The 14,322-nt window shown below is 41.8% G+C and overlaps 1 protein-coding gene across 2 annotated transcripts in view; it reads right to left on the bottom strand.

Annotated features, from left to right (window-relative positions):
• Positions 1–7,658, bottom strand: part of YWHAE (tyrosine 3-monooxygenase/tryptophan 5-monooxygenase activation protein, epsilon) — an 11,193-nt gene extending 3,535 nt beyond the window's left edge. The window contains exons 1-4 of one of the 2 annotated variants that reach the window (XM_010142266.1): positions 7,461–7,658; positions 1,807–1,913; positions 878–1,084; positions 584–720 (exon numbers count right to left, since the gene is read on the bottom strand). In XM_010142266.1, coding sequence (XP_010140568.1) covers positions 584–720; positions 878–1,084; positions 1,807–1,913; positions 7,461–7,658 — 649 coding nt within the window. The remainder of the gene's footprint in view (positions 1–583; positions 721–877; positions 1,085–1,806; positions 1,914–7,460) is intronic. The other variant, XM_010142267.1, reaches the window with a different exon arrangement.
• Between the last annotated feature and the right edge of the window lie 6,664 nt (positions 7,659–14,322).

Raw genomic sequence — 14,322 nt, 5'->3', positions numbered from 1 at the left:
CCCCCCCCCCCCCCCCGCAATCTCTTTTCCTCTTCTCTTTGTACTCAATTCTTCACAAGAAGAGTAAAAGATGTGTAAAGTGCTGTAAGGTGAAGTGATTAGTATGATGGCAGTGAATCTTCCACTAAAATGCCAACAGAAATACTGGGTGATCAAAAAAAAAGGGGGGGGAGGGGAACGACTGTATAATTTGCTGTACTTCTTCCTGCACTGGAATTCCACATCTGGTTGGAATGACAACCACAGATGGAACATGACAAGTTGAAAGAAAGAAAAGGTGAAATAAATGAAATCACTGTTTTTAAAATAGTCGTAGATGCCCCACAGGTGGGGAGGAAACAAAACCAAAAAAATCTGATGTTACTAATTCCCCACCTCCTTCCTTCAAGTGAGAGCTGAAAAGCTGCTCCAAAGCGGCTAGTGTCACCTCTACCAGCTTACCCAGTGTCAAGAAAGGACAGAAGTTCAGGAGGGATGAGTACTGGGAAAGGCAGAAGTACACCACCAAACCAGTGTACATTTCCACGCTGTTTCCTGGGCTGAGCACAGGGGACCGCAGCACATCAGAGCAGCATTTACTTACCATCACCCTGCATGTCTGAAGTCCATAGTGTCAGATTATCACGTAACAACTGCATGATAAGTGTAGAGTCCTTATAGCTTTCTTCACTCAGTGTATCCAGTTCTGCAATAGCATCATCGAAAGCTGCTTTTGCCAACCTATAAGCACAGAGCAAATCAGATTTAGCTTACACTACTAAGAGTCCAACAGCACACCGGTGTTCCCACTGAGGAAAAGCAGTTACTCGAGTAGAAACCACTTCTGGCTTCTTTGCTATACACATAAAATTTCCCCATCTTCCCAGTCACCACCTACCTGCAGGCACGATCAGGAGAATTAAGAATTTCATAGTAGAATACAGAGAAGTTGAGCGCAAGTCCTAAGCGGATAGGGTGTGTTGGCGGGAGTTCTGTCATTGCAATATCACTAGCAGCTTTATAAGCCACCAAGCTATTCTCTGCAGCCTCCTTCCTGTCATTTCCTGTGGCAAACTCAGCCAGATACCTATGGTAGTCCCCCTTCCTGAGAACAGAAACAGTGCCAAGTTAGTACTCCATATTCCCCCACCAGCTACTAAACTAACAGCTTAGTTCCAAACCCGGTGTTTATATAGTCACACACAAAGGACACTGCCGCCGAATGACTGCCCAGACAGCAGCGCGATAGCACAATCACAGCATCACCTTCCCCATTACCAAACTGTGGCTGTACAACTGCGCCTCATCTAAACCGGACAAGTTTTTGATCCGAAGGATAGAGACAATTCAACTACAGGGAGAAACACTCTAATAATTTCAAGATTTAAACCATGCTTCAAAAAGTACAAAATATGCATCAAACTAGCGCCTACAGCAACACACTCCAACGCCAAGATTCATTCGATAATGGAAGTCTGAAGCTGAGACTACCTGACAGTTATCGTCTACCTGTTTTGCTTCTCTGAGTGTGCAGCTCATGCAAGAACACACTGGAGCAGGGACATGATTTCTACATCGTTAGCTCAGTTAAAGAAAATGCTTGTTCTTTACATCTAAGAGCTGCACAACAACGTATGTTAAGTTCTCATAATATTACAACATCATCATCTCCCACCCAAAACTACGCAATCGGGACGTTAACGCTTCACCTCAAAGGTAGCCAAAATTACTGCAGTTGAGTGGGCAGAACACACACGTATAGCTACTTTATTTCTGTCTCTACTTCAGATACAGGAAAAGCTCCTTGCCTCACAAGACAATACTTACATTTTGTAATAGAAAACCTTGGACTCGCCAGTGTTAGCTGCTGGAATGAGGTGTTTGTCCAGTACATCCAGAATGTCACAACAGATTAACTTCAATTCAGTCTCAACCTATTAAAAAAAAACCAAAACAATGAGAAAGGCAGCACAGTTAACACATAAAACTAATCACTATTTCAAAAATACCCAGAAAAAAAACCAAGGGGAGGACAGAAGAAAAAAAAAAGTTCAGCTGCTCCACACTTGCATCAGGCAGAACAGTTCTGCATAAATAGCTGGCACACACAACAGGCAAGGACTAAATAATGGAACTATAAATTCCCTGGAAGACATCTTGCTAGACAGTTGCATCAAGCTTCTCTCAAGATGTAATTCCTTACTGTGAGGCTTGCACAACCCCTAATAATTCCTTACATTTTTGATCCTGGAAGGCTGCCCTAAAGGTGACAACAGTGAAGGGGACAATTTAAAGGTCACTAATCAAATCATCTAAACTCCATTATACCCCAGAGTTAAATGGCACCTTCAGAACAAGTTTCTAGTGACTACCTGGAGGGCAAAGCTATAACAGAAGACCCTTGAGACAAAAATCATGGGTATCAGAACAGAGTAAAGATGTGCTACACAAAGAAAAAGGTCAGATACCAGAGGAAAACAAACTCCAGAAGATAAGAGACTTCAGAAGCAGGTGGAAAAGGCAAAGTGGGGCAACTCAGAGAAAAAGCAGCGATCATCAACACTAACAGTGAGATCTGTGACTGAAGAAAACCAATATACGAAGCTGTATTTAAAACCAGATATTGGATTTTGAGAGCCAAAGTTGAAAACATGGTCACATCACCTTCATTTTTTCCAGTTTAGAATACAAAGCAGGGTCTATGAGGTTAGGTTTTACCACAGAAGGTTTCACACCTGAAAGCAAAGAAACTAAGCATAACCCCCCAAAAAGCTAAAAACTGTCTTTTGGCATTAACATTGCCAAAACCAGACCTGCTCTGAGCAGGTCATTCACAGCAGGAGTGGTTTAAGTGCAGACAGTAACCTACTGCTGCTCTGTCGTGATTTCACAGTAACTTCCATAGCTACTGAAGACAACTCTGGCTCAAGCTTCTTTTATGTACTATAAAGTAGAGGTTTTCAAGCAAAGGCACCAACATCAGTTACAAGAAACTACTAGTAGTTGCATGTCTGGGATCACAAGAGCAGCCCCACTTAGCCAAATGTCCCTTCCTACCCTCCCACCCTTACAGATTTGTCTCTAAGGATTTTTCTTGCCATGCAATATAGCTCCCAAACTAATAGGGTTGGCAACCACAACATTTATCCTCAAAAGCTGTTAAAATTATAGACCCACAATACATGTTAAACTGGCACATACATACACATCAAGTTGTACAAAATGACTTAAGACTTGAGAACATTCCTTTACAGAAATAAATCTACAGCACATTTCATGTACAAAATGTCAGAATGCCCTAGCAGTCAGAGGAAGAGTTAGACGCTGTACTTAAAGCTATGTGACAAATGCTTAACAAAGTTGCTGAAGTACTGTTACTTGAGAAGAATCTACTTCATATATTCTTGGGCTACAAAAGCTATAAAACCTTTAGCCAGCAGTCAGTTCCTGCAAACTTCTTTCCTCTTGATCCTCTTTTTCAATGACTTCTTTTGCAGAGAGATCTTCAGCAAAACTGCAAAGAATTAAATCAGTTTCTAATCCGCTTTTGTTAAATAACCATTCACGTACAAACTTCTATTTCATCTCAGACAGACCTTTTCCAGCTTTGCTTAAAGGATCAGTCACACGAGTTACCAGAGATCAGCTGCTGTCCAGGGCAACATAAATGTCCTGACCAAGCTTAGTTTAAAGATTTAATACAAATCAAGTTGATTAAGAACAAAAAGACCCACAACAAAACCCTAAAAGCTTTTCATAAAAGGATCTGTTCTAGACAGCAGCTGAGTGAGCTCTGCAAAGCAGCAAGCCAGCCCTAGAGCCTGCACTAGGCCTGTTCAGAGCATTCAGAAAAGGCAGGTTTAGGGTCTGTCACCATTCCAGGTCCAAGTAAGACATATGGTACTGCAGGCCCTGACCAGCAAGGCAAGACTGCTCACCCAGTGGGTGCATAGAAGCCCCCACAATGCCCCCCTGCCTCTGTTCCAGCAGTAGTGCTGGCTTAATCAGATTCCAGACTGTGCTCTTCGCTCTGCAGATACAAAAGCTTGTGAACCACCTGGTGGTCTAAATAAGGAAACTTAGGAGAAGCAAGCAAGAATGGCGGCCTGTTCTAGTTCTTTGACCTGTTTTAATACATAGACCTCAAAATAGCTGCACCTTACAAGTGCAGTGCAACATGAAACTAGAACATTAGAAAACAGTTGCTAACTCCTGGAAGCTCCCCCTCCCAGCCCTGCCAAAACACACAGACCACCCACATTTACACCACTTCACATCCTATCCTCTCTAAGAAGAGGGGAAGGGGAAGAGAGCCTTGCAGCTGCCCCAGGATACAACCCAGGTTCTAAGTCAGAGGCACCAGAAACACACATTCTCATATGGCACAAATACAGACCAGTAAGACGAAGGTGAATACTTGTCCTGTGCTATCAAAGAAGGGATTTGGTTTTAATGCAAGTCACTTCCTGTTGGTATGTGCAGACATCCACCACTTCATCCTCTCCAGGACAAAGAACACAAGCCTCAGTGTCTTCTCATCTCCAGAGAGGCAGCCAGATGAGAAAGCCAGGGGCTCTACTTTTGTGTATCCAAACGGCCACAGGACCCAGAAAAGCAGCGTATCTACAGAGGACGCAAGTAAAGTGGCACCTTCCCCCTTGGCTATTCAAGAGTTTTGCTACATCCATCTCAAGCGGTTTGGGTAAAGGCACAGCCTGGTGTCCTCCATCACCTCGCAGTATACGCCTCAGACAAAAGCAGACCAGCCCTACCCTGACACCACCATCATCCCTTGAGTTCTGCTCCAAGTCACGCTGGCTAGTAGTAAGCTCAAAGAAACTCCATTTTAAGAGTCATATGCTAAATTATAATAAATACTGATGCAGATCAAAATCATCAAATAATAGTTACTGTCACACAAAGCACTCATTCCATCTCAACTTGAGCAGCACTCTATAGCTGAAGCAAGTCACACCTGGCTCTGGTGGGAGGCAAAAGAGATGTATTTTTCTAGAGATGCTGGTTCTCTCCAACCCCCTAGTGATTTAAACTTGGCCTACCAATCCCCAGGCAATTGTTTTGGGTTTTTTTCTTCTTCAGAGCCTTTCAAGCCTGGGAAGAGACTCCCAATAACACTGAACTTGCTCTGGAAAACACTGCAATAGCGGGTATTTGTTGACAAGGTAAGCATAGTAACCAGAGCTCTGCTGAGCCTGCACTGGACCGTATCTCTGCAGAGCATGACACCAGGGCAGCTGTGCTACTGTTCCAGCAGCCACAGTGAGAAGCATCACCCAAACCTTTGCAGTACATCCCTCAGGCCCTCACTGCTCTCATGACATCCTACCAAACACTTTAACACTCTCCTTACAGCAGATGCTAACTCACAGTTAAGTCTTGCAGCAGCTACAAACAGGATCTGGTCTTCAGCTACACATGATACACAGAAGCCTCTTAGAACTCAGGCTACAGCCGAGTGGACACAGCTTGTCTTCTCCAGCATGGAAAACTGCAGTCCAGCTCTCCACAGCTCTCTGCCACCTAAAGCAACTGTGACAGTTATTCCCTTTAAGGATTTAGCAACTGAAGATAGCATTGGCATGGCACTGCACTTCATGTGGCCTCCTTCTCTCGATAGATACTTCAAGGAGTACAAACATCTACTTCTTGCACACCAGTCTGCTCTGCATGGTACTTGCTCTCTTTACAAGGAGAGGTGCAGAACAACACCTTTTTTACAGTCCTTTCAAAAGATCAAGAAAAAGTGTTTTCACCATCAATGGATCTTTGGCAGAAGATAGTAACCACCCACAAAACGTTATGCAAAAACACCCTGGAAGCACACAGTGTTAAGACAAATTTAAACAATCACCAGATTGTCTTATTTTATATGTTCTGTTAGAAAGATTTTAGACACCCATCAAGAAATGGTATTTGGGACTGTATGTAACTGGCAGAGCTGCATCCCATCAGCATGCCAGCACAAAATTAGAAACCCTCAACTTTAACTATTCCATGGAGCAACATAATCTCTGTGTCAACAGAAAGTAGTCCAGAGCCATTCCTAAGACAAGATTTCCAAGTCAACATCATTTCCACTGGCGATGTATGAATCAGTGCCAGGTGATGTAATAGACTCTGCTGTTTCTCTGGAAGTGAAGATCTGAACCATGTGGAGGCAGTTGTCCTCAAATAGTGGAGATTAAGTCTCTGCAGAAACGCGTGGGATTTAAATAGTACGGGAGCCTGCCTGCTCCACACTAAACCATCATTTAAGGAAGGGGGGGACGACACGACAACAACTCACTGTTCTAACAGATGAAGGCTTTATTAGCCCTTACTGATTCAAGTCAAAGCTTGCTCCAAGTTCTCCATTTTAGGTAAAGTTGCACAGACTGACTCGACTCAGCATGAAGTTATGTGGAACAGTTTTTCCTCTCCCAAAAGAGAGAAAATAGCAAGGCCCTAGAGTTTGGTACACATGCAAGATTCACAGTTGAGACAACTGTATCTTAGCATCCCCCGTTCCCAGGAACGTGGAGTGCTTTATCTCAAATTGACTGCTTTAAGTGCAATCAGTGTAATCAGCAGCTTCGAGACAAAACCCCCCCTAAAAATCTCCATTTTAAGAACTGATGCTGTTAGAGAATCCATTCTGTCTCAGCACTAAGGTCAACACAGGCACAGCTGTCTTGAGCTAGTAACACGTATGCTGGTTCAACTGTACAAGACTAATTAGGCAACTACTCTTCAATGTCATCCAACTGCTACACACTTAGTTTACCACAACTCCTACCAAGTTTTCCTCTGGGGTAAAATGTAACAAAACGTGGCCAACATACATGAAATGCAACTATAAGTGATAAAAGACAGGGTAAAGGAGTGGAAAAAAAAGGCCATTTGGCTTTATGATGCCTGTTTATGGCAAGAACAACACTCAAGATCCCTCCCCGCTGGCATTTCAACTAACACCATTAATATTTTGAACTCTATAGACAGAGTACTGTGATAGCACCAAGTGTCAAAGTCTGTCAGATCCAAAGTAACTTTTACCAGAAGAAGCTGAACAGCCAATGCCTCCATTGACATGATTATTTAAAAAAAAAAAAAAAGTTGCTTGAAATAAGTCAGGCTGGAAGGGAAAAAATAAAGCCTCCTGAGCATGTGCAGCCTCACACTTGAGTAAGTAGGGAAGAAATGAAGTGCCAGCACAGTTCAAATGCTTAGCACTGAAGGAAAAGCCCTCCCTTTCTCCTTTGAGCTTACTGCCCTTTTGAGTGTTTACACAAAAACACTCAACCTCTCCTCTTCAACAAGTATATTCTCCAGATAAGGAACAAACATCATCCTTTCAAGACTGTCACCTTATTACAGGTCACCACACTGCAGGCAGACTAGAATACCAGGGCAGTTTATGGCAAAAGTAAGAAAACCAGACCTTAACTAAATGGCAATCTGCCCTAACACCAACTACATCTTACCATTTGCCGATATTCCCGAATCATTTTTAATTTATCTTCTCCACCTTTGTTTTCTTCTTTCTGTTCAATGCTGCTGATTATTCTCCAGGAAGCTCTTCTGGCTCCAATCACGTTTTTATATGCGACAGAAAGCAGGTTTCTTTCTTCCACTGTCAACTCCACATCCATTCCAGCCACTTTCTTCATTGATTCAACCATTTCTAGGAGGAAAAGGTCAGAGAATTATTCTCATAGCTAAAGCATCTTTCAAACCAGTCAACAAAAGCTGTATGTTTATGACAGCTGATGAAAACAGGCTCCCTCCTCCCTTCATACACAGTTCTTTCTCATTTTTATACTGAAAAGTTCCAAACAAATCAATAAGCATGTACACAAAGGAAGTACCTGATGTTCTTTTAAGAGCATCTGACAAGAGTCCCCAAAAAGCATTAGAATTTTCAGAGACAGACAAAAAGGATTTAGCATTAGCAGCAGGCACGTTTTTCACAGAGGGTGATAGCTATCAGTACAATCCTACAGGACTGGGTGTTCTCCAAAGTGCTGCAGCAAAAGCAGGGAGTACTGAGAAAAGCATGAGCAAAGGTAAGCTGGCTTTCAGCACAGGAAGGACACACTGAAGAATTACAGAATGCTCCACTGATTTGTCAACTGCAATTCAGTATAATGCGGTAATTAAAAAAAAATCCAGATTTGAATAGATGTAAAAAAACATGAGTACCATTACTAGGGAAGCAAGTCAAAGTGCCAAGAGGAAACCAACAAGAGAAAGATTAGGTACTTGGAGAAGCAACAAAAGTGTCATCCTGAGGATACCCAGAGCAACCACATCTATCCATGCCAAGCAGCTGTTTACACTGCAAAGTAACACACAAAATACAAATTAATTGGTATTTCTAGTTTAAACTTTTGAAAAGTACTTCTAAGCCTGAGGTTAAAATAATGACTAAATATTGCTTTCACTGGAGTATAGGAAAGCTAAAAGCTTGAACTACTTAAGGACAGTTATAATCCCCTCATTACCTAACCACATTATGATTGCTTGTGACATATCAGAAAAATAAAAGCCAAAAATGTTAAATATATACTAATTTAGAGCCTAGTATGAGACATCCAGGAATCACAGGTTTTATCCTGTCACACAGTGCTTCAGCTCATTCACCATTTACATTCCAGCTTCTAGAGCTGCTGGGAATCCCACAGACAGAAAATAAGATCGTTAATGAATCGATCTTAGCCCTGATCTACTCACCAGGACAACTCTTCAAGAGCTATCTGCCAGGTAGAGGGACTCCAGAATGGCAAATTTACCTTCTGCCAAAAGCACAATGATGTGATTAAGCTATGCCTCCCATAACATGATGTTTCACTGTTCTATTTACCTTGCCCACACATCATCCCTCCCACTACATTTTACCTCCCTATGTTCTGCTCTGTCACAGCAGCACAAGCCATGAGAAACTAATGAAGCCTAACTGTCAATTTTTTCCTCAGGTACCAAAACTCACAAGCTATTTCATCAATGGAAACTCCAGGCTGTCTTTTCCTCTGGCAGGAACAGTGTTATCAGTCTCCAACGGGTTATGTGCGAGACAAAATTTTACAGTGGTTCTATTCTTACTAGTAGATTTTGCTTCTCCACATCACAGAAAAGTAACAAAAAGATCCATGAAGGATTTTCCCTCCCTACAGTTGTAAACTGGTGATCTGGTTTTGCTGAACGCTTCAAGAGTTGCCCTAAAACACTCCACATACATACAGTTAACACTAACAAAAGCATGCAGTCTTGTAATCTAAGCCAAGTTAAAGGCAATATGATATACTTCCATATACTTAAATAATGCAAGTACTACGACTTATCTCCTGAAGGATGACCCTACCATCTACACAAAAGATTTACCTCAAAGCTGTAGATTTTTTAAACTATGTAAGTTAAATCATCATGTATGTTGAAGTTTCTTAAAACAGCGTATCTACACCCAAGATAACATGCTTGACTGTTAATTTTGTGAACAAAGATGAAAAATTTAGACTGTGACTCAGGCACCTTTGCCAAGCTCCAGCAAGAAATGCAGGGCTTGTCTTTAACTGCCCTCAGATAAGAGGGGTAATTAAACTGCACTACACCCGCAGTTTCAGAAGTTAACCTGTATTTGTAAATGCAGAGCCCTCCCTTCCACCATTAGCTGCAGAAATTCATGAGCTGAAGAGATACTCTCAATGTACCAACAAATGATCAGAAGTGTAGGAGGGGGTACTCATGCCATACCATTCATCATTCCCAGCCACACATCATAACTCTCACCATCTTTGGTTTGACCCAGTATGACCCTCAAGCTTTAAGCAAACAGACATAGTTTAAGATACACAGCAAGCTTAACTAACCAAGATCCCGTTAACTTTCTCCCATTAGATCTTCTCTGAAGTTACGAAAGCCACTGATACCTCCTCTGAACTGGCAGCTCTCTGAAGTACATAATTTTTTTTTTTAAATTACACTTGCAACTTTGTTCACTCTACTGGTAGCTTCTCACTGCGATACAGCCACACACAGGACGTTCAGCTTTTAACACAAGAGTTTATAGTCTTCTGAGCTTATGATCCATGGGGACTAACTACAGAGCACTTCGGTCATACTATGGGATGTACTACAGTGCTTCTATAGAAAACCTGCTTTTTGATGAAGTAAAAAACCCTATTCACACCTATCTCTTATGTAATGATACACATGTAATCACTCCAGACATGTGGAGGTTGAGAAACAGGTACAGTAACAGTTTCCAACATCATCTGGCCTGTGTCAGTAAACTGCAACAACTGGGGAAACACTGGGCAAGCCTTATCAACCGTGCTACAGGTTTCCTTCAATCTCTTCTCTAGAAGATTTCTTTAACATGGAAATTAAGAAGAAAACTACACACAAGACTTGCTGTTCCCTGTAAATAGTATCGGGTTTTCAGAACACACTCAAACATGTCATAAATTTATTAATTGCTCTCCTTCTGCAGGATTTTATCCACTGCTAGCCTAAGGATCTACAAGCCCTTGAAGCACAGGTCCTACATCTCTGTGCCGGAGGACAATCAGATCGAAGTTGAGTAGTAAGACTCAAAACAACTGCCTAAGACACTACAAAACTACAGTAACGCCCAGGCCACTGTTTAAGTTCCTACATTCTACTACTATGATTAAGATGCTTGGCTCCTCACTGCAAGCATTGCTGACTCCCCCCCAGCCACTGCGCAGTAACGGCAGGGACACACACACAGCTTGTAAAGCATGAAGGATTTGGACAGTGGCTGCCACTACACTGAGCACTACTATAAAAGACTTTTACAACAGCCTGGTACATGGCTTGGGGGTTTGTTGTAATATGAAAGAAAAATTATGCTGCCTTACTCTAAGCTAAAACGTAATGGGGAAGATGACAAGCGTTGAGGAGCATGTCTGATAATGTTCTACTAGGGAAAACCCACTGTATTAGTACAAAGGGCACAGTCAATAAGGGAACTTAGTAGGTCCCAAAGTAACAAATGTCTCTACCACATGAAGATAAGAACCGCAAAGTGGCTAACGCTATGTCAATTGTCAAGAAGGGTTCCAGCAGACACTCAAAAGGAACTACAGACCCATTAACCTAACACCCTCAAGGGGTCAAGTTAACAGGAATTACATAAAAGCGCCTGAATGAGTGAGTATATGCATCAATACAGTATTGTAGAGCATGGCCTCTGTAAAGGCAAGTAATGCCTCATAAATCTACTGTGATGCTTTGAATGAGTCAAGCGTATGGACAAGGAAGACATGATTAATATAGTCTACCTGGATTTCCCAAAGGCATTTGACAAGGTCCCTCACCCAAGGTTCTTTAAGGAACTCAACTGCCATGGGATAGGAAGGAAAGTCCTCACATGGATAAACATTTGGCTGAAAGACAGGAAACAGGGTATGAATATAAGACTCAAGTGTTCAGAACAGAGAAAGATCTCCAGTGGAATCACACAAAGTGACTTGTGCTGGGAAGCATGCTAGCAGTTCTACGTGATCCAGAAAAACGGAATCTAATAGTAAGTACTAACTTAACAGTAGCAGCAAACTGCTAAGAACAAATACGAAGACAAAGGAGAGCTGCAGAAATAGGGGCAAGCTTCATTGCTTCATCTCCAAATTCAAGCCAAGAGAAGGTGGGGCCCATTCCTTTTAAGCACTAGGAACTCTTCTTCTGAACACACTGTTACACTACCCGCATTAGGTTTTTCTGCATTTATCAAGTAAGACTTCAGAGATGGATGGCTAAACCAGTCCAGCAACTTGCAGGGAGGTGGGCGGGTGGCTTTCCCCTCTATCCCTATCAATTCCATCATGCCAGTTCAATGTTTCTTTGACCTCTCAACTGGCTGATTCAGGTCACCAGCTCAGAGAACAATTACTCAGGAAAAGAAAAAAAAGTCTTGCTGCTAATTTAGAGAATCAAACTGGCTCTAAGGGTCAGATCAGAACCCAAGTAAACATGAGAAACAGTCAGGGAAGACAGGACAGTCCCCTCTCAACTGTGCATTGTCAGATTAGCTCACCCCACTTTGCAGCACTTCATCTTTAGTTTCTAGAAGTATAAAACAAAAATAACATTTACCCTTACAACACTACAAATTTTTGCAATTTTTCTTTAAAGGTTTCTTCAAAGCTCTTCATGCGCTTGGAGCACCCCACAGAGATTACAGGCAATTAAAAGCAGGGTGCAAGTACTAAAAGCTGATAATCCTATCTCCCTATCTAGAGGGGCTACACTTAGCACAATGATCAAATTTCAAACAAACAAGCATAAAAGAATCTAACAACTATATTCCCACAAGTTTAGAAATACCCATCCTGCGCAGTGACTTCACTAGGATTTACAATTTTGTGGAGAATGCAACTGGTTCTATACACTGCTGTTCCTTGTATAAAGTATAGAAGGGCTGGTGCAGCCAAGCCACTCCATTTGACTGCATGACTCTGCAGTACATGGTTCTACAAAGCACACCTCGGCACTCTTGAGAAAACAATGGGTTAAGGCCAAATCATCCAATCAACAGTGGCATTTTCTGCATTATTAATCCTACAGGTTATCACAAGTCTTTCTTGCAACAAGAACATGATTCAAGTCATCGCTATCATCTCTTCCAGCTGTGAACAGATGCTTTTAAATAAAAGAGGCTTTCTCCAGTATTTCTAACAAAAATTTTAGTTTGAAAGCAAACACAGGCAAATCTGAAGACTGAGTCTCATCATACATTGCCCTGCTTAATCGATATCTGTTACTACGTAATCTAACACAAATACTCAGGTGTCTTAAAAACCACCAACATTTCTGGACTCCTTGCAGAGAGCCAACCATTTCACTGTAGATGTCTGTCTCCTTTGTTTGCTTTTGGTACCTCAGGAGATTCAAGAAGGCCATTATAGAAAAAGGTCCTCTCTCCCACAACTCCTCATGATCAGCAGTCAATTTTTATAGCCAGTAAGTAAAAAATCATCACTTTAAAAAAATTACAGTCTAATTCCTCCAACACTGTCTTGCCCATACCCTATCTGCCTCTTAGATTCCTACATTTTAGGAATATGTTGAGATTTTTCCGCCTTTTAGCACTTCCACATCTACCCAATTCAGAGACAAAGACAGCAGTCATGCCACATGTCACCAGAACAGTAAGACCTTTGACAGATATAAGTACTAACCATTAATGTGGGGGGCAAGGAAAAAAAAACACCACGAAAAAAATTTAAGTGTTCTTGACATCTGCTTGCAAGAGACAGGTCCTCTGCAAACTCAACATGCAATTTAAACTGTAATTTGAGATTTAGATTACTGATTGAGTCTTCATTAAGGTGGAAGTTCAAGACCTGTTACTATGAGACAATTTTTTCTAAAATGCGTTCAAATCTTGCATTGAGCCCATTGCCACACACCTTACTGCCTTTCCTTCCCTGACAGACAATTCATAAAAATACCGGAGTCAAGTGTTAGCTTGCTGTACTGGGAGCCATTAGTCTGTCAAACAGGGCTTTTGTTTCTTCTTACCTATACCGTGAGGACACCCACCACACACGCGTATTTCACCTCACCCAAGTTACACCATACATAGATTTGAAGTCATATAGTTCAAGACCTGCAGTACAAAGTGGCTGTTGACAGTTTCAGTATCTTCTTACAGTCTACCCTGTATCACAGCATGTTCTCACCCCATTAAAAGAAAGATGTTACCTAGCTTCCACAATGAGGAACTGGTTCCGACATTCAGCAGCAGTCTAGAGGAATCCAGCTACACACATTCTCTTGATATAAAGAACTCAAACATTAGTACTTTCACAAACTAACACAGTTACCTAATTCAATTGTTTTAAAAAAGACAATTTATAGCTATGTATTATTCCATTAGTAATAGTCTTTGGAGGACAGCAGTGAGTGAGATTTCTCACAAGGCTTCCTGTATTCTCAGTAAGCTTCCTGGCATTTTGTGATTTGTCACGACAGGCCTAAGCAGATCTGTGAGGACAGTCAAGTTACCCAAATCTCCTAATATCTCCAGAGATCAGGGCTCAAGTACTACTTACATTGCAGAAGTACCTAGAAAGTTGCCCCCTTAATCTGGGCCAATATCCTAAGGACAGTACAGACAGAGGACCAGATTCTCGACAATTCACAAATACAGCTTCCAAGACTTCATAAATTCTGTAAGTGGGTCAGGTAAGTCACACCAAAGAACCTGCAGTTAGATGCCCATCCAAGTGGTGCTATAAATGGCATGAACCACAGAAAACAACCAACCCACGACTTCTAAAGTCTCAAGGAGAAAGGAGATGGGACAGAACTTAATGTTATCCT

Source organism: Buceros rhinoceros, unplaced genomic scaffold (assembly GCF_000710305.1).
Source record: "Buceros rhinoceros silvestris isolate BGI_N320 unplaced genomic scaffold, ASM71030v1 scaffold4938, whole genome shotgun sequence".
NCBI classification, from domain to species: domain Eukaryota; kingdom Metazoa; phylum Chordata; class Aves; order Bucerotiformes; family Bucerotidae; genus Buceros; species Buceros rhinoceros.
Note: the sequence above shows the minus strand (reverse complement) of the source record. Positions and strands in the feature narration are given on the sequence as shown.